This window comes from Melanerpes formicivorus, unplaced genomic scaffold, assembly GCF_026170545.1.
Source record: "Melanerpes formicivorus ecotype bairdi unplaced genomic scaffold, bMelFor1.0.p_v2 SCAF_8, whole genome shotgun sequence".
Lineage (NCBI taxonomy): Eukaryota > Metazoa > Chordata > Aves > Piciformes > Picidae > Melanerpes > Melanerpes formicivorus.
Genome location: NW_027142360.1, coordinates 3,402,595 through 3,425,975, shown reverse-complemented (window position 1 = coordinate 3,425,975; position 23,381 = coordinate 3,402,595). Strand labels below are relative to the sequence as shown.

General features: G+C 51.2%; 1 protein-coding gene across 2 annotated transcripts in view; it reads right to left on the bottom strand.

The window, feature by feature from the left end:
* Positions 1-23,381, bottom strand: part of CECR2 (CECR2 histone acetyl-lysine reader) — a 147,341-nt gene that overhangs the window by 5,714 nt on the left and 118,246 nt on the right. Inside the window, exons 6-16 of one of the 2 annotated variants that reach the window (XM_068141837.1) lie at positions 22,149-22,198; positions 19,366-19,535; positions 18,564-18,641; positions 13,096-13,252; positions 5,811-5,940; positions 5,517-5,554; positions 5,329-5,420; positions 4,945-5,071; positions 2,907-3,340; positions 1,397-1,525; positions 455-1,277 (exon numbers count right to left, since the gene is read on the bottom strand). In XM_068141837.1, the coding sequence (XP_067997938.1) occupies positions 455-1,277; positions 1,397-1,525; positions 2,907-3,340; positions 4,945-5,071; positions 5,329-5,420; positions 5,517-5,554; positions 5,811-5,940; positions 13,096-13,252; positions 18,564-18,641; positions 19,366-19,535; positions 22,149-22,198 (2,228 nt within the window). The remainder of the gene's footprint in view (positions 1-454; positions 1,278-1,396; positions 1,526-2,906; positions 3,341-4,944; positions 5,072-5,328; positions 5,421-5,516; positions 5,555-5,810; positions 5,941-13,095; positions 13,253-18,563; positions 18,642-19,365; positions 19,536-22,148; positions 22,199-23,381) is intronic. The other variant, XM_068141838.1, reaches the window with a different exon arrangement.

Genomic DNA, 23,381 nt, shown 5'->3' with positions numbered 1-23,381 from the left:
AGGCATGAGGCTTCCACCACCTCCCTGGGCAACCTGTGCCAGGCTCTCCCCACCCTCATGGGGAACAACTTCTGCCTAACATCCAATCTGAATTTAGCCCTTCCTATTTTTTGTTCCATTTCCCCTAGCCCTATTTTCCACTTCTCTAGTAGTGCAAATGCAAAGAAAACCACACTTGCAGACACAAGTTTTGTGCATCTGCAAGACAGTTAAGTTTGGACCCTGCAAATCTGGAGCCCAAGAGCAACAAAGCTGGCCTGGGAGTGCTCTCTTAGCCTCCTTGCAAGCTCACAGCAGAGGGCAGAGGGTCTGCCCCAGGAGGGAAAGTGGCGGTGTTGTGCAGCAGGTGGGAGAGATGCCTGTCAGTAAGCAAAAGGGAGGCAGGCAGGGGGATGCAGGTGACAGAGGGAGGCAGGGAAGGTCAAACACTACCACCAGATGCTCGAAGGTTTACCTTGGTTGCTTTCCGTCTCCATGGTCTGACTGGCTGGATCCTGTGAGCTCCCATTCCCCACGATGGGTTTGGGAGGCTGCACGCTGGTGGCGGAGGTGGCATGAGCCAGCGGGGGAAAGGGTCCAGGGAGGTGCGGGGGGGGTGGCTGGCGAGGGTGGTAAGGCACACCCGGTGGGCACACACGGGAGGACAGCTGCTGCATGGCGATCATCTCCGGGCTGTCCATCATGGATTCCCCGCCCTGGCACCCTCTTTGAACCTGAGGTGGTCCCCCAAATAGAGTGGTTGATGGCTGCGGCATCCTCTGGCTGGAAGCTTTCCCAGGTGGTCTGATAAATCCTGAGGGAGGTACCCCGTGAGGTAGGAAATTTGATTGCTCAGTCCACTGGCTGGGAGGCAGCGGTTGCCTCACGGTCCGGGGGTCCATCATATGGCCCAGGGCACGGGGCTGGAGCGAGGGCCCTGGTCCCATGGGGGTCTTCTCCTCTGGCCCCGCAGTACCCTGGCTGGCGGGGCTGTGGCTGCCGTTCCACAGGGCTGGGTGTGCACGGTTCAGGTACTTGTAGGGCCGGTACATGTGCCCCGGGGGAACCTCCGAGCCCTCCGGTGGCCTCACAGGGGGTCCGTTGTGCCTCGGGGGTAGGAAGCCCTGCTGGAACTGGGCCGGTGGGTAAACTGCCTCGGGTGGGGGGCCACTCACACACCCTAGCTGCAGGCTGCCTGGCCGTGGGCCAAGGCCGGCAATGTGGGTGGGTCCTGCACACGCCTGCTTCTCTGGGGCAGCCAGCCTGTGCCCACGGTGCTCGCTCAGTCCCACGGCCGGCTGGGAAGGAGGGAGAGAGAGAGATGGGGTGGGTCTCAGTGAGAGGTGCCACACTGCAAGGAGCGGAGGGGCCCTGTGGGTCCCAGGGTGCCAGCCCTGTCGGCTGCAGCGTTTCTTACCTGCATAGCAAAGTGCTGGTGCTGCTGGACCGGGTCTGCGGGGTGGGGCTCAGGCACTCGGGGGGAGCCATACAGCTTTGCGGGGTCCGACCCGCGCAGGGGACCGAACGTTCCTGGCACGGCTGGTCTCTGGGGGACAGGGAGGGGTGCAGGAGGGAGACATAAAACAATTTGTGAAGTGCAGAAAAGCAGCAGAGGGGGTGAAAGGGAGGGGAAGCTGAAGGTGGAAGAATCACATGGATAAGCAGATGGAAAAATCCATGGCTCTGTCCTACGGGCACAGCTCCCCTGCTAATGCCACTCTTTGACACCCCAGACATGTATTCCTGTGCTCACAGCTGCAATGTGCTCACCATCCAACTACTTGGGAGCAAGGAGGATGACTGGAGGGGGCAGTGGTCAGCCCCAAGAGAAGGAGCAGACCACAAGAATATGCAAGCAGGATGACTGGAGAATGCTCTGGATTTCCTTCAAAACACTGGCTGCATCCAGCTCTCCTATGACTCCTCACTATTTATGTCACAAGAATCACTCTTAAAAGAGTTGTTTGATTTCTAGCTAAAAGGGCAAGGAGTATCCTGGATCTCAGAGGACAAACTGATACACCACACCACAAAACATCTGTGATTAAAATGGAAAAGGCAGTGAGGAATGAGGGAAGAACAACCCAGAGGGGAGGCAGAACAAGTAGCACTCAAGGAAGAAATGCTGGGCAAAAGAGAGGTGACTGCTGCAGCCCAGGGTGGCCTTGTGTTTGATTTCATTTACTGCTTTCATAAACAGCCAATGCATGAAATGCAGTAGTACACAGATGGCACAGAGTTACCAGGCATCTGTAAACAATTGAGACAAAAGACCACCAGCTTGTTCAGCAGCAAAAACTGGGGGTTAAGACTGCTTTCTATGCACAATGGGATAAGTCTCCAAGTAGAGAAGAGAACTGGGGGAGCCACACAGACACATACTGGCCACGGGAAATATTAGGGGAGTGCTCCCAGCTCATGTGGCAAAGACTGGAACTGTACCAGTTTGAATCCAAGACATGAAAAGTTTCAGTTGTAGAAACCATAGCCCTGAAATCCTTAGCTTCTGGGAAGTGGAGGGGGCCAAGTTCTTTTTGGTGGTGCACACTAATAAGATGAGAAACACCAGGTACAAGCTTGAACGTAGAAGGTTTCAGCTCAACATGAGGAGAAACTTCTTTACAGTGAGAGTGCCAGAGCCCTGGAGCAGGCTGCCCAGAGAGGTTGTGGAGTCTCCTTCTCTGGACACTTTCAAGCCCCACCTGGATGCATTCCTGTGCAGACTGCCCTGGGTGATGCTGCTTTTGGCAGGGGGCTTGGACTGGATGATCTCTGGAGATCCCTTCCAACCTCTAACATACTGTGATACTGTGAGAGTGTTCTTGCCATGCAGTAGAGATTTCACAGTGGAGAGCATCATTCTGCTCCACCTCCCTCCCCCTCTCCACAGGCCTGATGAGTGAAGAAAAGCAGGAGTGGCTCCTTACCATCTGGCTGGGATGTGGCACAGGGCTGGGCATGCCGCCGTACTGCAGGGACCGAGGGAAGCCTCGCCCATTGGCAGGGCCTACTTCTCGAGGAGGCTGTGCTGGGTTGCCACTTGGGTCCTCTGCAGAAGATGAGGAGAAGGAGGAGGAAGAGGAAGAAGAGGAAGAAGCAGGAGCCCTGGAAGGAGCTCGATATGGTGGGGGCTTTCCTCCATTTTCCACGCGTTGCTGCCTCTTGCCTGCTCCATCCGGGTCTCGCGACCGAGTCCAGACGCTGCCCGTGCCAGAGCGGCCGGAGCGCCGGCTCCTCTTCTCTCGCCTCCCATCTTCTCTGATCCAAAACTCCTCATCAGTATCTCCATCTTCCCCAGGGAAGTGCTTCATCATTGCTCGGTGAAAGCACCTCTCTAAGTTGTAAGCCATCTTGGTATATTCTGGTCAAAGAAAGCCCAACAATGTCAAGGGACAGAGCCTCATAGAGAGAAACAACCAAGCAACATCAGACTTTTCCTGTCAAGTAAATCATCTTCCCTCCACAAAGTCCCTTTGTGGAAGACTTTTGTTCCTCACTAGCCAACTTTGGCTTACATTCTTAAACTTGACAAAGCAATGCAGCATCGAATTTGTTCAGTAACCCCTACCAGAGGACAGGCACACAGGCATGACAGAAGAGCATTAACAGCACAGCCTGCAGAGTCAGCACTAACTGAGTGCTGCAGCACAGTGCCAAGAGTTACATTATGAGAAGCACCACCTCTGCTCACGATTAGCCAGCAGAGTGCTGAGGCAAGAAGTCAGGGCTTCCAGCAATGCTATTTCAGAGGTTTTTGGACTCATTCAAATGTCTGCTGCATGCTACAAACCAGGGGGAAATCAGCAAACATTAATTATCCACGTGCAGACTCTGAAGCGTGCACTGACGCTGGAGCAAAAGCTGTTTGCAAGCACCAGCGTCCAAACTACGTCATTGCCCAAGGATGGCTCTGCTCAGAGGGGCTCCTGCTTTTCATTGGAGAGGATAGGAAGGAAAAGACACAAGAGGTGTTAATGACAAAGGCTTGAAGCAAATGGCTTTCCAGTTGTTTCCACTAAACTAACCCTGAAGCTCCTCAGGAAGCAGAGTTCTCCCAGTGGCAGTGCAGGAATGCCTTTACTTGGGGCCCACAGCGACAAGCTGGGTAGCTCTATTTTCCCTTTCAAGGCAGTGCTGGTGAGGCATAGTCTGCTGTGATGACCCACCATATGGGAACTGATTTCTTACCTAAGCAGTGTGCAGAATTTTAATTGGCATGGCAATGAAACCCAGGGCTTTCCATTTGCAGAGGCATGTTACTCATTCCATAGCCAAGGAACCTAAAGACTACATTTTCTGTAGAAAGGACTACCAGCCTGGTGCATACATCACTTTCCTGTGGTACTCAGCAAACACTGGGAGCTAACCAGACTCTAATGCTTTTCAAAGTCTGTGTTAGATAGTATGAGAAAAGGGGGAATACAGACACACACAAGCACAGGAAGCAACGAGCTTAGAAACAGATTTCCTTCTCTCCACAGTCTGCTTTCACCATCTACCAACACGGAGTCCCTTGGTATGCCATATCCCCGTTCAGCATGGCCACATGCTGCAGAAAACCTTGCTAAAACCCCAGGCCTTATCACTTAGGAGCTCCTTTTTTTGTGCAGCCTCCCCAGAACACCCTGAGAGTAAGCACAAAGTAAGAACTGATGAGTAGGGAAAGATCACTGCTTGATTTGACTGGAGATTCAGTCCGTCTGGTTTCTTCCTCTCAGTGGGTAGCTACACCTTGGGGTCCTCTTAAGCCCTGGAACAGGCTGCCCAGGGAAGTGGTCAAGTGACCATCTCTCAAAGATATTTAAAAGATATGTAGATATGGTGCTGGGGGGACTTGGTTTAACAGTGGACTTGGTAGTGTTTGGGTAATGGTTGGACTCTAGGATCTTAAACATCTTTTCCAGCCTAAATGTTTCTATGACTGAGAGCTGCAAAGAGATGAACTCAGCATCTTACTGCTCTTACCACTGCCTTCACCATTGTACTTAAGACAGTTCCTGAACATGGTCTTCATATCGCCCACAAATTCCTCCTTGGTGCAGTACTGACCTCCATTCAACTTCTTCTCCATGCTAGAGATGTCCATGGGGGCCTGAAACGCAACAAACCCTCCCTTCAGTTACAGCAAGCAGAGTGGGGTTTACAAAGTTGCATAGATATCTTCCTCACAGAGAGGGGGTGAGAAGTGGAGGCTGCTCTCCTGAGGGGCAGCCTCTCAGCTGTTGTTTCCTTGCCTTATGAGGCTACTGGAGTCGTGCAGTTTGACTGTGAGAGCAGCAAAGCACTAACAGAAAGCTGCATCCCGGTCAGTAGTGTGACCAGTCGAGATGTCTGGACCTCTCCCCATACCTTAATGATCTGGTAGTAGTTGGGAGCATACGACTCATCAACGGGCTCCAAGAAGGGCCAAGAGTCCTTGTGAGCCTTCACCACATCTAGAACTGGCAAAAGAAAGGTGAATGGTTAAACACAGAAGCCCAGGGCAGCATTTTGCTCGGAGCAAGTCACACAAAGGGGAAAGCTGGGGCAGGACTAACCTTTGTACATAGCTGTGAATTCATCATCCAGTTCAAAGCTGTAATGGGAAGTGCAGCAGTGAATATGCAGATTAAGGACAGGTAAGACATGCTGTCATACTTCATTTGCCCTTCTACTCCATGCACAGTGCCATGGTGCTGACAAAGAGGCCTCACCACAAACACTCTTCTAGTGTTTGCAGCCTACTCCTCGTCATCCTCCAACCTCACTTCTCCCCCCTCATTCCTGTGAATGATCACACTCCTATCCTTCCCCTACATGCTCTGCAATGCACTTGTGTGCTGCATACTCACAGATCCTTGGTCCTTCTCTCTTCCCTGGTAGGGGAGCTGGGATCCAAGTGGGAAAGCTCAGGGGGCAGCTCCTTCCCTTGCGCCAGCAGCCAGGCTCGTTCTTCACGAAGCTTCCTCCTCCTGGCCCGTTCTGCAGCGGGGAGGGGGGAGAGGTGAAAAGCCATTCAGCAACTCCTTGTCAACAACAGCTTGCAGGGAGAATGAAGGCAGCTCCTGCAGCTCTCAAGGACTCCAGTGAAACAGTCTTGTTCTTCCAAGCAAAAGCAGCAACAGCACAGAAGCAGAGGAAGTGAGAACACAGCTCACCATCAGTGTGATGCTTCGTTGCCCCTTGACTTTACAGCCACTGATTTTGAAGCCTCACTGTGATACAGGTGCTTCCCTAGGCAGCTTCCAGACAAAGTGGAATGGTTCTAAGAGAGAATTTCAATGCACAGACCTAGGCAGAGATCAGCATTATGGAAAAAGTTGGCTTGTTAAGCTACCATCCTGCAGATGCTTCACCTCAACCAGGGGAACAGTGCCACTCTTCCTCTGCACTGAAGTAAGTGAAAATTGTGAACTCGGTGAAGGAAAGAAGCCAGAGAGCTGTGTTCAGTGGGATGGAGTCTGGTTGGAAGCCTCTATCTACTGGAGTCCCTCAGGGGTCAGCACTGGGACCAGTACTATTCAATATATTCACAACTGGATAAGGGCACAGTCAGCAAGCTTGCTCATGACACCATACTGGGGTGAGTAGCTGACACAGGAGGGTTGTGCTGCCATTCAGCCAGGCTTAGACAGGCTGAGAGCTGGGCAGGGAGAAGTTGAATCAAAAAATCAACAAGGGCAAGGGTAGAGTCTTCCATCTGGGAAAGAACAACCCCAGGTATCTGTACAGGTTGGAGACTGACCTGCTGGAGAGCAGTGAAGGGGAAAAAGACCAGGAGGTCCTAGTGGATGGGAGGTTGACCATGAGCCAGCAATGTGCTCTGGTGGCCAAGAAGGCCATTGGCATCCTGGGGTGGATTAGAAGACCTGTGGCTCATAGGATGGGAAAGGCTCTCCTCCCTCTCTACTCTGCCCTGGTGAGGCCACAGCTGGAATATTGTGTCCAGTTCTGGGCCCCTCAGCTCAAGAAGGACCTCAGGGAGCTGCTTGAGATTCCAGTCCAGAGCCACAAAGATGATTAAGGCAGTGGAACATCTTCCTTATAAGGAGAGCCTGAGGGAGCTGAGGGCTCTTTAGCTTGGAGAGGAGGAGCCTGAGGGTGACCTCTTTCATGTTGATAAAGATGGCACTCACTCTGCACCAGAGGATGAAGCCAGGCTCTGCTGGGTGATGCCCAATGCCAGCACAAGGGGCAGTGGTGGAAACTGAGGCGTAGGAAGCTCCAAGGAAACAGGATGAAAACTTTTTATCTCTGTGAGGGTGATGGAAAACTCAAACAGGCTGCCCAGGGGAGCTGTGCAGTCTCCTTCTCTGGAGATATTCAAGACCTGCCTGGATGTGTTCCTGTGTGATCTGCTCTAGGTGCTCCTGCTCTGGCAGGGGGGTTGGGCTGGATGAACTTTTGAGGTCCCTTCTAGCCCCTGGAATTCTGTGAAGAGTAGTGCTGAGGCAAGGAGGGGGGAGAAGTTCTACCAGCTGGGTGGCAATAAGTAATCAGGGACACTGTTATTCTCCACCATCAGCTTTGGGAAGATTGCTCAGGTAGACCTTCATGGCCAGCAGCCAGATCAAGCAAGCTGCCACGTAGGAGGGCCACTGGGACAGCTTTGGTTTAAGAGGTGAGAGACAGGAAGAAGCAATGCTGGTAATATAACCTGTGGTTTGCAAGCAGACAGCTGGCTAACAGATTGCTTCATAATAGAAAGTTTATGGGCTCTTATGAACCTCATTTCCTTTTTGTTATAGGAAATCTGAATTCATTTCACTTGCTAAACACCTGTGGTTGTACCAACTCTCTGTAGGAGCTCAGTTCTGTCAAAGTAATGTTCAAAGAGAGATATCATGGGAGGAAGACTCCAGAAAACCAGCCACATGGAGGAACACCCAGAGTGAAAGAAAGATGTGGGGGGACACGTGGCTAATACCCTTCAGCTAATACCCTCCAGCAGGAGCTCCATCTTTGGAAGATGCCAAAGACTTGAGAAGCACCAGCTCTGGCAAGAGTGTTCATTTGCTGTCTTACTCTGTCAGTCAAAAAACAAACTTGGGATGAGGGCACAAGAAAACTAGGAATAGCTACAAGGTATTTCCAGGGAAGTCCACAGCCAGGTATGCCAAAGATTGGAAAAGAAAGTTCAAATGTCCTATATGAGGAGATTCTGGCAAGTACTGAAGTTGCATCTTAGGTGTCCTACAGAATCTCAACAGCTTCTATTACATATAGTGATGAGAAGTCCAATATCAAATCAGGTTTTGAAGGCCAGGCTGGATGTGGGTCTGAGCACCCTGCTGTAGTGTGAGGTGTTCCCTGCCCATGGCAGCGGGGTTGGAAGTGGATGACCTCTGAGGTCCCTTCCAACCCTAACAGTTCTATGATTCTATGAACCTGCAGTTAACAGGGGTTATCTGAGTCTGCCCAGGTACTTCACTCTGCTTTTGTAAAAGCAGCATCATTGAGCTGACTTTGGAATGGAGATCCAAATGAGGAAGCTGAGAAAAACACCAGGTGATGATTTGGGCAGCAAAAGGAAACACTCATGGTGAAAGCAGCCAAGAGGTAAGGTGATGCAGGTTTCCAAAGTCCACCAAGGCCTGCCAAGGATGTGACCTAATAGACTGACAGGAATCAGGGAGCCTTGGTACCAGACTGGAGCTCAGGCAGAATTAATGCCAGGCCCTTCTACCACAGCTAGTGATTAATATAGTGTGTTAGAGATCACTGGCAAATCTCATTGCCATGCTTTTGGCCTGAGTTAAGTCCTACCCAGCAGCTCTCAAAAATCTAACCAATGCCCTTAAAAGTACCTCAAACACCTAGAAAGAGAGAGAGAGAGAGAGAGAGAGAATGCTGGACCAGCATCTGGAAAGAGAACTGGATTAGGCTCTTTTCAGTGGTGGCCAGTGACAGGATAAGGGGCAACAGATACAAACTAGAACACGGGAGGTTTCATTTGAAGTTCAGGAGAAGCTTTACTTGGAGGGTGATGGGGCTCTGGAAGAGGCTGCCCAGGGAGCTTGTGGAGTCTCCTTCTCTGGAGACTTAAGACTTACCTGGACATGTTACTGTGCAACTTGATCCAGGCATACCTGTGTTAGCAGAGGGGTTGAACTAGATGATCTCCAGAGGTCCCTTCCAAACTCTACCATTCAATGATTCTAACTGGGACTCCAGCCTGCTGCTTTGGCAAGAATCTAGAAAGCTGCTTTAGCTCAGAAATCCAGGAAAGCACAGATGGAGCCAACAGGATTCTCGCTACCCAAGGGTAAGTGAAATCTCAGAGTGGGAACAAGAACATGACCTAACACCAGGCACCCAGTCCAAAACCAAGAAGCAGATGAAGTGCTGATGAAGTTCACAAGCAGATAGCTCACCCTGTGTTTCACAGCACCCTGCTGCAGAAGGCCTCACAAAATTAATGTCAAATCCCTAACAGACTGCAAAAAGTCCTTTGTCATCCTAAACATCTGTCAACAGATATCCAGGCCTGTTCAGAGGTATCTACCTGTAGGCCTTCTGGAACTTCAAGATTAACTTTGTCTCTGCAATGAGGAATCAAGGCACAGAGAACATGCAGTTTGCCAAAGAGGAGGTCAAGCAAGTAACTGGATTTTCTAAAGGTTAGGAAGGCAAGCAGGTAAAAGAAACTATTCTTAGATAACATCTGGTCTGCTACCAAACATCTGGTGGCAAACTGTTTCATCTTTGAAAGTTTACAAGGTTTTCATGAACTTAATCTTTATTCCTTTCAGATTCTTTATCCACTTAAGGATTCATGATTTATCCTCACTACCAATACAGGGGTGGGGTGTCAGAAAGCAGCCCTGTGGAAAAGCATCTGGGGATCATAGGTTGGACTCGATGATCCTCAAGGTCCTTTCCAACCTAAGTGATACTGTGATACTGTGGGGGTGCTGGTGGATGAGAAGCTGGACAGGAGCAGGCAGGGTGAGCTTGCAGCACAGAAGGCCAATGGCAGCCTGGGCTGCATCCAAAGCAGCTTTGCCAGCAGAGCCAGAGAAGGGATTCTGCCACTTGGCTCTGCTCTGTGAGACCTCACCTGGAGTACTGTGTACAGGTCTGGAGCCCTCACCACAAGAAGGATCTGGACCTGATGGAGAGGGTCCAGGGGAGGGACACGAAAATAATCAGGGGGTTGGAGCACCTCTGCTATGAGGACAGGCTGAGGGAGCTGGGGGTGTTCAGCCTGGAGAAGAGAAGGCTCCAGGGAGACCTAACAGCAGCCTTCCAGTACCTGCAGGGGGCTACAAGAAGGATGGAGAGAGACTGCTTGCAAAGGCCTGCAGTGACAGGAGCAGGGTCAATGGCTTCAAACTAGAGCAGAGCAGATTGAGATTGGATGTTAGGAACAAGTTCTGCACCAGGAGGGTGGTGGAACACTGGAATAGGTTGCCCAGGGAGGTGGTTGAGGCTCTATCCCTGGAGACGTACGCTCAACGAGGCACTGGGCAGCCTGATGTAGTAGATTTAGATTGGATATCAGGAAGAAGTTGTTCACTGTGAGGGTGGTGGAACACTGGAACAGGTTGCCCAGGGAGGCGGTTGAGGTCCTCTCCCTGGAGATATTCAAGCTGAGGCTGGACAAGGCCCTGGGCAACCTGATCTAGTTGGGGATGTCCCTGCTGAGTGCAGAGGCGGTTGGACTGGATGAGCTTTGGAGGTCTCTTCTGGCCTGGACCATTCTGTGATAGGTAACCACCAACCTGATCTTCAGGGATCTGAAGAACCTGAAAGTGTTCAAGTCCATGGGACCCCACGGGATACACCCACGGGTACTGAGAGAACTGGCAGAGGAGGTTGCTAAACCCCTCTCTATCCTATTCCATAAGTCCTGGCAGCCTGGGGCAGTCCCCACCGACTGGAAAAGGGGAAACATCACCCCCATTTGCAAAAAAGGTAAGAAGGAGGAACCAGGGAACTCCAGACCAGTCAGTCTCACCTCTGTGCCTGGAAAGATCATGGAGCAGATCCTCCTGGAGGCACTACTGGCTTAGAAGAATAGTGAAGAGGTGATTTGGAACAGTCAGCATGGCTTCACCAAGGGCAAATCCTGCCTGACCAACCTGGTGGCCTTCTCTGAACAGCTGACAACATTAACAGATGAGGGGAGAGCAACTGATGTCGTTTGGCTGGAGCTGAGCAAAGCCTTCGACACTGTCCCACACCACATCCTGGTCTCCAGGCTGGTGACACATGGGTTTGATGAGTGACCACTGGATGGATAAGGAACTGGCTTGATGGCTGCACCCAAAGAGTGGCTGTCAATGGCTCCATGTCCCAGTGGAGGCCAGGGACAAGCGGAGTCCCTCAGGGATCAGTCCTGGGACCAGGCTTGTTCAACATCTTTGTGGGTGCCATGGACAGTGGCATTGAGTGCACCCTCAGCAAGTTTGCTGATGACACCAAGCTGTGTGGTGCAGCAGACAGGCTGGAGGGAAGGGATCCATCCAGAGGGACCTGGACAGGCTGGAGAGGTGGGCACAAGCCAACCTCATGAGCTTCAACAAGGCCAAGGGCAGGGTCCTGCATCTGGGTCGAGGCAATCCCAGGCACAAATCCAGGCTGGGAAGGGACTGGCTGGAAAGCAGCCCTGAGGAGAGAGACTTGAGGGTGCTGGGGGATGAGAAGCTCAACAGGAGCCAGCAGTGAGCAGCTGCAGCCCAGAAAGCCAATCAGATCCTAGGCTGCGTCAGGAGAAGTGTGGTCAGCAGGGCAAGAGAGGTGATCCTCCCCCTCTGCTCAGCTCTGGGGAGACCCCACCTGGAGTACTGCCTCCAGTTCTGGAGCTCCTATTCCAAGAGGGATCTGGAGGTGCTGGAAGGTGTCCAGAGAAGGGCCAGGAGGATGATCAGAGGGCTGGAGCACCTCTCCTGTGAGGACAGACTGAAGGAGTTGGGGCTGTTCAGTCTGGAGAAGAGAAGGCTCCCAGGTGACCTCATTGTGGCCTTCCAGTATCTGAAGGGGGCTACAGGAAGGCTGGGGAGGGACTGCTCAGGATCTCAGGCAGTGATAGGACTAGGGGGAATGGAATGAAGCTGGAGGTGGGGAGATTCAGGCTGGAGGTGAGGAGGAAGTTCTTCCCCATGAGAGTGGTGAAGCCCTGGAATGGGTTGTCCAGGGAGGTGGTTGGGGCCCCGTCCCTGGAGGTGTTTAAGCCCAGGCTGGATGAGGCTCTGGGCAGCCTGATGTAGTGTGGGGTGTCCCTGCCCATGGCAGGGAGGTTGGAACTAGATGATCCTTGTGGTCCCTTCCAACCCTAACTGATGCTATGATACTATGATACCTCCACACATTACCACCACAGATTTCTGAGGACATTTAGGCTTTCCCTGGAACTGCAAAAGCCCAGCCAGCCACTGCAGCAAAAACAACAGACAAAGGAGACCCCATGGGGAAGGCTGACAGAGAGAAGTTAGTCAGAAATGGAGATGCTGTTAGGCACCCGTGCCTGCACGTACTGGCTGATCACCTGCGGTCTGTGCCTTGATCTGATGTATTAAACACAATGGCTTTTTCTTGTGGACACCTTAAATCAGTATTTAACTCAAAGCCATGACAAAGCAAGCCCAACACCTGAGCCTGCCATGTGTGGCACTCTGTTTAACCTGGGCTCCTCAGCTTTAGGTCTCTAATCGACAACGCCAGTAGCAACATGAAAACACTGCTCTTGTCAGCTCTGTATTGTCCCCATCCATTTCTCCTCAAAGGGAATCTTTGGGCCAAAAGTACCAAGTGTTATTCATCAAAAGCAAAGCCAGCTAATCCTGCCCACAGGGGTATCCATGAGGAGGCAACCAGTGAGACACAAGAGTACTGTGGGACAGCATGAATAGCAGGGAAACAACCCACGGGTACAGCTATGGCAAGGGAGAGAGCAAGCACGGTTTGAGGAAGACACCACAGCTGAATGATGCATTAGAGAACAGCCACCATCACCAAAGGAGACAGACAAAGGAAAAGAAGCTACAGTCAGACCAACTTATCATAGGTAAGTGCAAGAAAAGGTATTGCCATTAGCCGGTCTGGCAGGGGAGCAATGCAAATGCAGACTTGAATTCAAGATCTCAGTCTTGACTTTGAAAGGTTCCCCCTCTGCTTCACACTGGCTTCATGTACCTTCCACTGCTTTGACCTTCTCCTCCATCTCTCTCTTCCTCTCCTCCTTTAGCAGCTGTTCCTGCTCCCTCTTCTGCACTGCTATAAGGATTTGGCGCTCCTCCTCTTCCTCTCTGCGCCTCTGCTTCTCCACTGAACTCAGCACGTTCGGGTTCACCTGTGATAAAATAGTGCACCAGAAACTGTAATGCTTTGGCTTGCTGAAGTCTGAGCAGGGGGAGGCTTACTTTGAGCAAATATTAAAGCACACCTACAATGAATGGCTGGTGGAGGGAAAAAAAACAAAACAGGATTTGTAGACATGAATTCTTGGATGGAAAGCAACAGGTAAGGTTATTTGTCAAGCAATGAAAGCCTACTGAGACAGGGACAAAGGAATGAGAAGTGATGGGTTAGACAAGCTGAAACTCTGACAAGGATGCATCATATCTGCCTTCTGGGCAAAGAATTCAGGCTGTTGACACCTCTCTACAGCACCTTTACCCCTTCCAGCTAGCACAGCCCAGGCTGGCAAGCGTGAGCAGAGAGGACTAACGATGAACCTGGCTCTGCTATAAACCACAGAATATAGTTAGGATAGGAACAGAGACTGGCACCAAGGAATCACTTGGATGGTTTTCCTTACCTGTTCAAAATAAGGTCTGATATATTTTTCTGTGCTAGTCTCTCCTGACCTGGCTCTGGCTTATTTGTTTGGACAGTCTTTGCATTGGGTCCCCCAACCAGTTTCCTGATTCAAGGACACCTGGCTCTGTACTGCCCCACTTCCTCACCATCTCACTGCCAGCGGGCTGCAAGGCTGTGTGTGATCCTACTTACACTGTAGGCTTCCCAGAGCAGGGATTCCCTGCTCCTATTTCTCCAATGAAGTGCAAGTTATGTATATAGCAGTGTGGAATCACCTTAATTTAGTTCCAAACCCAATGAATCAGTCACCTACCAGCCATTTCTACCTCTTTGACTTCTGCATAACACACATGGGCCTTATCAGCAGGGCAAATCAACCAGCAAAGAACCACCATTTCCCCCACCTTCACTGTCAGGGAAGAACCAGCAACCACCACTTATGCAGAAGGCATTTCCTGAGGATTAGCAATCAGCTGGAGCCCCTTGGCTGCTGCTCAGGCCATCCACTTCTCCAGGCCCATTAGTAATCCCCAGAAAAAAAGAAAATAATAATAAAACAAACAAACAAAAAAAAGAAGTCTGGCACCATGATTACTATTTTGACCTTGGTTTATTTCCCACAAATGGAATCTGGGGGAGTTTTGATAACCATCTAGAAACGTTGCCTGGTTCCACTGTGCAGTCACAGTGCTACCCTGTAAGCTCTCCGTGGACGAGCATTGAGTGTTACCTCCCTGTTTCCAGCAGCAACAAAATGCTAAGAGAATTATGCTTCAAGCACCAAAAGCCACCAAATGTCCAAGAGAGGCTGACAGGATGACATTAGGGCCCTACCCTTGCACATAGGAACAGACAGGAGAGGAAAAGCATCTATTGTGTGCTCATTGTTTCAGGTGAAACCGACCACACGATCTCGTCACAAGGGGACCCTGCGCCGCTTGTTTTCCATTTCAGGTCTTGGCCAAACACTGCTACTTCCTTCTTCTGTTGCCTTCTTATGGAGCCCACATGCCTTCAGGTTAGCCGGCTTCTCCCTCACTTTCAAACCAAGGTTAATTTCTCATCCCCTCATTCCATCCAATTATTCCTAGTCACGCTCTTCTGGGCAAACATAAATTCTCTTTTTCAGCCACATTCCAGCTTTTATGAGCTTCCTCAAACACCGACACAGAACTCCAATGTTTCTGTAATTAGGTTAAATGTTTCCTTCACAAAGCCATCCTTCAGGCTCCCTAATCATTCTAGTTACCTCTCAGACCTTTTTTCCCCCCGCAGCTGATCAATATCCAAACACTAGGATGCCCAGGACTGAAACTGCTATGGCAAGTACAAGAGATCAAGGACCTACTGAATCAAGTTCTTCATTTCCACTTCTGAGTCCTCTTTATGTACCTTCCTCAACTGCTCGACTCTATTTTCAACTACTGCACTGCAAACAGCTTCCTCTCAGGCCTGATCCTGACCACTATCAAACACATTTCCCCTATTTTGATCAATCTTTAAATTGCAGTAGGAACCAAAGAAAAAAATCAGGTTCTGCAGCAAGTAGGAGAGAAAGAAGTGAGGAGAAACTAGCTAACAGAAGTGTGCACACCATGTTGTTTTACTGAGGATGTGACCATCAGCCTTTCAATTCCCCATCCAGAACATCTAAGCCAGCCTGGTGAGCCACATTGATTTCTTCAACTGTTGGTGCATTGATCAGAATACACACACAGAATACAGAATTAACCAGGTTGGGGAAAACCTCAGAGACCATCAAGTCCAGCCTATCATCCAACACCATCTAATCAGCTAAACCATGGCACCAAGTGCCTCATCCAGGCTCTTCCTAAACACCTACAGTGATGGTGACTCCACCACCTCCCTGGGCAGCACATTCCAGTGGCCAATCTCTCTTGCTGGGAAGAATTTCTTCCTAACACCCAGCCTAAACCTCCCCTGGCACAGCTTGAGACTGTGTCCTCTTGTTCTGGTGCTGCTTGCCTGAGAAGAGACCAACCCCCACCTGGCTACAACCTCCCTTCAGGTAGTTGTAGACAGCAAGAAGGACTCCCCTGAGCTTCCTCTTCTCCAGGCTAAGCAACCCCAGCTCCCTCAGCCTCTCCTCACAGGGCTGTGCTCCAGACCCCTCCCCAGCCTTCCTGCCTTTCTCTGGACACCTTCAAGCAACTCAATATCTTTCTCAAACTGAGGTGCACAGACCTGGACACAGTTCTCAAGGTGTGACCTTCCCTTTCTCTGGAGTCATACCATTTCCACCAGCAGGTTCTACGAAACCACAAACACAACATCCAAGCTGCAGTGCTCACATCAAGACCTCTCCAAGCCTGCAGAGTGCATTCAGCACCCTCAGCACCCTGTGTTGTGATGGTGCAACCCACCATCAATATGGCAACACTGTAAGCAAAGAAGAGGATGTCATCCTAGCAGGCCTAGGATGAGATTAAGAGGGAAGAGCAGAAACCACAAGGACAGCACAGCAAGCATTAGGGACTGCAGCAGACACCCACATCTGCACTTGCTCCCTGCAGCGCAGCAGCAGGGCTGGCACAGGCTCTTCCAAGACACTTCAAGACACAGCAACAGCCTGATTTGCAAAGGGACCTACTGCCTGGGGCCCCACTCAAGCCCATTGGGGTTTTGTGTGATTAACTCAGGGTTAAAAAAGCAAATAAGCAAGCACCAACAAGTAGGTTGGACTCAATGATCCTCGAGGTCTCTTCCAACCTTAGTTATACTGTGAAGTAAACTCCTACAAGATGTGATGGAAGGAGATGCCTCTTGGAACGACAAAACCAAGAATCTAACACGAGCTGAACTTCCTTCCTGACCAAGGAGGTAGCAAAGGGACGCTTCTCCAGCCTCCTCCCCGCTCGGAGCACACCACCAGGCTGCCGCCTGCGGCCGCGGCATCACCGCCTCCTTCCCTCCGCCAGAGAGCACTCCAGGACGCGAGATCGCTGCCTCCCCGCCTCCGCCCACCCCGACAGCGCCGAACTTCTGCCGCTCGCTTTGCCCTCCAGATACCGAGTATCAGACTTCAGGAGCAGAAGGCACGGGCGCCCCGACCCCCGTCCTCCAGAGCTTGCCTACTCCGGTTTCCGCAGCGCTGCCCTAATGAGGGTGCTGCTCAGGCAGCTCTCTAATGAGGAGCTAATCTGAACCACCTGTTGAGAAATCCCCCGCGGGATTAGGAGCCTACGGAGCAGTTCTATCTCCGACCAAAGTGGCGTCCGGCTCGCAGAGTCAGGAAGAAGAGGTCACCCCTACACCGGGCTGAGGTTTTCTTTCCCCGGACTTGCTTGCCGACCACCCCTCGTGTGGCAAAGAAGCCATCAGACATGCTGGCATCTTCCCTGGCTGCCCCGTGGCAGGGATGGCTGCCACGTCCCGCTGGGGAGCCGGCAGGAGTGGCGCCATCCTCTCGCTGGCTGGCTCCCCATGCCCTGGCACAGCGGGTGCCAGGAGGGCCCCCCACTCGCTGGAAACGTTTCACTGGCCCACAGGCAGCAATTAACAGCCCTCTGCCACCGCAGACCTGAAGCACCTGCGGTACTGATTAGCATCATTCAGGCTCCATGTGTTTCCCACTCCCCTCCTCCTCGGGGATTTCTGCTGCCTGCAAACAAACACGTGTCCCTGCGCTTCCTGCGTAGTGGGATTTGCAGACAGCAGTTCTGGCCCCAAACTGACCATCACTGGGCTCTTATTTTCCTCTTGGCAGGCTTTTATCTATAGCATGATGAGAGATTCTTCCTTCCTTTTATTTATCTATTCTAAGTGATTATATTTATTGCAGAGAGATGTACTTTCTCCTTTGTTTCACGGGAAACCCTGTCCCTGACTCACACAGCATACTCACTCCCTGCCATTTCGTTTCCCAGGGTATGACAAAACACCAGGTAACTACATTTTCATCACATTTAGTGAGAGGTTATGCCACAGCCTGATAGAACCAAGTCAATTTTCCCCTCCAAAGCTAATCCTGCCTTGCCTGACCGATTGTTTTGAGTAGCAGTTGCCAGTTAAAAGACACCTCCCCATCTCCACCGTACCATGCCCCTGGGCTGTGCCACCGTGCCTGTTGGGGGCTGTGTGGCGAACTGGACTGGAAAGCTGATCCAGGTTAAAAATAACTCGGACCAAAGAAAAGGTTATATTTAACTCCAGTCATCTCCTGGGGTCTGGTTCACTGCACAGCCCCGCGAGCGGCAGCGCCGTTACGCTCAGGGGTGGAGAGGAGATGAGGGCTCGGAGGCACGGCAAGAGCCCTTTCAGCCATCAAGGCTGGAGTTTGACAAGCGTTCCTTTAAGCAGCCCAAATGGTGACTTCCATTTCCAGCTGACCGTCTCCTAGCTCAGCTCTGTTCTGCATCAGTCATCCTCCTCTCCCTCCGCGCTATCCGCAGCCTCATGTGTTTGCAGCCTCACGTTTTTCCCCTTGGCTGGATTTCTGTCCTTTCCCTTTGTAAGCCGGTTCTCCCAGCCCTCTCATCCTTCTTCAACTTTTCTTTGAACTGCCTCGAATGTGCCAGCACTTTCATTGAAGTGGAATTCCCCAGGCTGAGCGCAGATTTCCATATGCAGCTGCAGCGAAGCCTGCAGCAGAGGCCGGCGGTTGCCTCTTCCATCCAGAGGGCAGCACCTCCCTGCTGGCCACAGAAAGGCCGAGTGTCAGCCTGCCTTTGACGGGCATTACCACCCATCTCTCTTTCAGCACAAGCACTTTCAAACGACTCCTTCCCACTGAATAGCGATGCTGCGGTTGATTTTTTTTTCCCCCAGGAGGCATCTGCTCTCGGCCTCCCTCCAGTCCTCCCCCTCGCACCCCCCCTCACCTCCTGCTTGATTGCTTTGATGGGCTGATGGTCAGACATCCACCTGGGAGAAAACTCTGTCCGCTGCAGACGCTTCTCCTGAAACAGGGTTGAGAATTGAGGGAAGGAAAGAGAGAGTGGAGGAAATTAGGGCACATCGATGATACCGGCAGGAGAAACTCTGGGGGGCTAGAAGCGACCATGAAATCCCTATTAGCTTTACGAGGGAAGCAGAAAAGCAAACAGAACTCAATCCAAGAGCATCACGCTGACTGAAGCACCGTTTTACAAAGCCAAAGGATCCTGTCCAAATCTGTCCCACCTGAGAACATTCAAGTTGACAGACAACACTCTTCGGAGTTCCAGGGCTCGAGCTGACTAGGCTAGGACATCTAAAGAAGTCATTGCTCCTTCAGCAGGGCCAGCTGAGAGACGGCAGTAAAAGTGGAATCGCAAGCAGTCTGAATAGAAAAGCTAGGCTGTAAATTGCAGCAGGTCAGAAGCAGACAAGAGACTCCCTGCTAGCAAAAAAGGGACACACAACAGGGCTGAACACACAACTCCTTCAGTCATCCTACCTACGCTGCCATGCAATCGTCAACCATATCCTTAAGTATTGATTCCAGCCCTGACACTCCATGGCGCAGAGCCTTGCTCCCCAGACACAGCCTAAGCAGCCCCTGCGTCCACACTCACAGGCTGGAGGTGCAGGGTGGCAGGAGAGGTTGACAGGCTGCTCGGATTTGGATCTCCTTCAATGAGCAAATGTCCATGCTCTTGGAAGCAGTCAAGGAGAAGTAAACAGGATGTCATGTCTCCTCACCTTCTGTGCAATCATGTTGCAGATCTCCGGCAGGAAGTCTTCACTCAGGAGTTTGTAGAGCTGCCGCTCTCGAAGGGAAGTCCTCTCTCTGAAGCTCTCTGTGACCTGCCTCCACTCCTCTTCCGTCTGACACAGCAGCCACCATGTCCCACGGCCAGGCCCTTGGGACCCTTCAACAACATGAAAGAATGTTATCTCCACAGCATTTCTGACTAACAACTTTTCTTTATCCTTGCTCCTCTCCTCTATTCAGAGCTCAGGCAGAGCAGAAGATACTGCCAATGGCCACCCTTACAGGAAACTTGCTCTTTGCTATGGACCCAAAGCTCTCTTCATCCACCAGAAGCACTGCTGCCTCCCCTAGTGACACGGAGAAAGTGATGCCAAGGCACAGAGGAAATACACAGAAGAAGAAATAATGGTGGCACTTTGCAACACACGAGCAGTGTGACATCCCTGTGGCAAGCCTCCCTTTCAGTTACGATGGACCAGAGAAAAAGGATTTCACTATTTTTCTTGTAATAGATGGCTGTCAACCAGAGCAGGACATGGGTAATGTAAATATCTGAATAAAGGCATCAAAAATGAATGGTAATTGGAATCACAGAATTGTCAGGGTTGGAAGGGACCCCAAGGATCATCCAGCTCCACCCACCCTGCCATGGGCAGGGACACCTCACACTACAGCAGGCTGCTCAGAGCCACATCCAGCCTGGCTGCAAAAACCTCCAGGCAGGAGGCTTCCACCACCTCCCTGGGCAACCTGTGCCAGGCTCTCACCACCCTCATGGGGAACAACTTCTTCCTAACATCCAATCTGAATATAGCCATTCCTAGTTTTTTTTCCATTCCCCCCAGTCCTATCACTCCCTGACACCCTAAGAAGTCCCTCCCCAGCTTTCTTGTAGCCCCCCTCAGATACTGGAAGGCCACAAGAAGGTCTCCATGGAGCCTTCTCTTCTCCAGACTGAACAACCCCAGTCTGTCCTCATAGCAGAGGTGCTCCAGCCCTTCTCTCTCTCTTATTTTTTTAGCACTGCAAACCTTTGCTGTGGTGAATGAGGTGTCCCATTCTCCCCCCAGTGAAACATTTTGTTTGCAGGCACTTAACAGAAGAGGAAGTGAGGGATGGGCTTCATCAGGCCGCCAGATGAAGGGGAAGTTCCAAAAGTTCACATCCTATCCCTGCTTGATCCAGAGTGGGATCTAAAGCAAGATAAGCCACTGCTCTGAAGCGTGGCCCAAGTACCAGGATACTCTGAGGTGTTAAGTCTTGTGTGCACCATTTCAGCCTCAGTTGCAAAGGAAGGATTCTGGTGTGGTGGTTGAGATGAGGAATGTAGTTCCTGCTCTGCAAACGTTTACACAGAGCAGAGAAGCTCCATGGGTTGCGACTTGGATGCTTCTGCCCCGAGATCCTCCCTAAGCAAAAAGGGTTGTGGCTCATTTTGGGAGAGGGGGAAGGTGTTGGTTCAAAGCTCTTCAGTCTGAGGGGGTCTCAGCTCACTCTAGACTTTTGCAGAGCAAACAACTGGCTACTGGAGAGAAAACAATAGTCACCACCCCCACTGGCAGGTGTCATGCCACTTCTCACCGCATTTTTCCAGCAAATGAACTATGAAAAATATAAAAGCAGACCAAGACAGAGCCCCTTTCTCTCAGAACTTGACCCTGTGCCTTTTGTGGATCTGAGCTGCCAGTGGCTCTGGCACACAAGCTATCAGGTTACCCCAGAACACTGGAAAGCTGCAGCCTCCTTCCAGCCACCTGTCCTCTGTTGGAAACCTCTGTGCTGCAGTAGTGGCACTGAGTGAGCATCTGTTAGCTCCAGGTCACAGGCCAGCCTATAACTTAACCCAGCCCCAGCTTCAGCTCAAGTTAATGCACTGGGGACTGGTAACTGAGATAGTGAAGGACCAACAATGTGCTGGTTTCTGTTGCCCTCCTCTGCCCACCTGCACACTGCCCCCAGTGCCTGCACGCTTGTTGCCTTTCCTTGCCACCTGCTTGTGGGTGACTCACTTCAATAGCAGCTCTCAACAAGGCACTGCTCTGTGCCACCAGGACACTGCTCTGCAGCTGGAGGGGCACAGTTTGCTGGAAGACAATGATTTGATGAAAACTCCAGCACCTCACATGAAATATGAAGACAAAGGGCAAAGGGAAGGGGGGCTGGGAAAGACAATGCCACCCTTGCCTTTTATTGGAGGCAAATGGGCAGGCTGAGCCCCTGAGTTATGTGGAAGCCAATGGATTCACATGCACAACAGATGAGTCCCAGCCCCCTTGAACTCACTTTCACATTATGCTGCCAACTTGCTTTTTCTGCTTGGCTTGTAAATCCTTAGGTGGGTATCCCCCACACCTCATTTACTCATCTCCTCAGTCCAGCAAGCAGAGGTGAGGAGAATCAAAAAGGTTCTTCCTTCCCTGTCTTGGCATCACTGACCCCAGTTGGAAAAAACACACTCCCTGCAAACACGGACTGCTGGTCACTTCATTCCTGAGGAACCTCAGCGAGTAGTTGGGCTCACAAGAACTATTGTTAGGTTTCTTCATACCAAACTAATCCTCAATAAGCTAGGAAGCCCACAGGTGCCCAGAGTCCCTGCTGAAAGGCAACCTGGAACACCAACCCACCCTTCCAAACTCAGCCCCAACCACCAGCAGGAAGACTCTCCCTTTCCTGAGAAAGACTTCTCTGCAGGCTTTGATAATTTCCAAGCCAGGTTAACTGATCACATCAACCCTGGCCTCACAGAAGCTCTTTAGAAGCTCTTTACCATTTCTCATCTGAGTCTCGCGGATTAGCAAGTTCTCTTCTGCCTTCTCCCTGCCAAAACCAAAGAAAGGAGTGAAACACTAAATATGTTACTTCACTTCACTGAAATGAAGTCATTTCTGGGGAAAAAGAATGGGTGATGTAGGAATTCATGAATGCACAGCAAAACCATGGGAAAAACCACCATGCAGGACACAGAGTCACAGAATGTTCACACAAGGTTAGGGGCTGGAAGGGACCTCAAAAGATAGAATCATAGAACAGTTAGGGTTGGAAGGGACCTCATGGATCATCCAGATCCAACCCCCTGTCATGGCCAGGGATACCTCACACTACAGCAGGTTGCTCACAGCCACATCCAGCCTGGCCTGAAAAACCTCCAGGGATGAGGCTCCCACCACCTCCCTGGGCAACCTGTGCCAGTGTCTCACCACCCTCATGGGGAAGAACTTCTTCCTAAGGTCTAATCTAAATCTCCCCTCCTCCAGCTTGGATGCATTCCCTCTAGTCTTATCACTCCCTGATTCCCTAAAAAGTCCCTCCCCAGCTTTTTTTGTAGCCCCCTTCAGATACTGGAAGGCTACAATTAGGTCTCCTTGGAGCCTTCTCTTCTCCAGACTGAACAGCCCCAACTCCCTCAGTCTGTCTCCATAGCAGAGCAGCTCCAGCCCTCTGCTCATCCTCATGGCCCTGCTCTGGATGTGTTCCAGCACCTCCAGACCCTTCTTGTAATAGAGGCTCCAGAACTGGACACAGTGCTCCAGGCGGGGTCTCACCAGAGTGGAGTAGAGAATCCCCTCCCTGGCCCTGCTGGCCACACTTCTCTTGCTGCAGCCCAGGCTCTGGCTGGCTCTCTGGGCTGCAAGTGCTCACTGCTGGCTCATGCTGAACACAGAATTACAGAATGTTCACAGAATGTTAGGGGCTGGAAGGGACCTGGAACGATCATCCAGTCCAGCCCCACACCTTCAACATACCTATTTTTCACATATGGATGTATCATAGCTTCAGAGAATTTCAAAACTGAATGGTACTGGCTGGAGTTTGGCAAGGACCAAACTTCAGCTCTTATGGAAAGCATCCCAAAACCCATACTGACTCAAGAGGCCAGGATTTTTGGCTTCAAGTACTACAGCAGTGAAAGCATTCTTTATCAGGAGCATATCCTTTAGTACTGCAGAGGGGAACTGCATCCAAAGTGAGGTGGCTGAAAGAGCAATACCCAGTGTTTCAC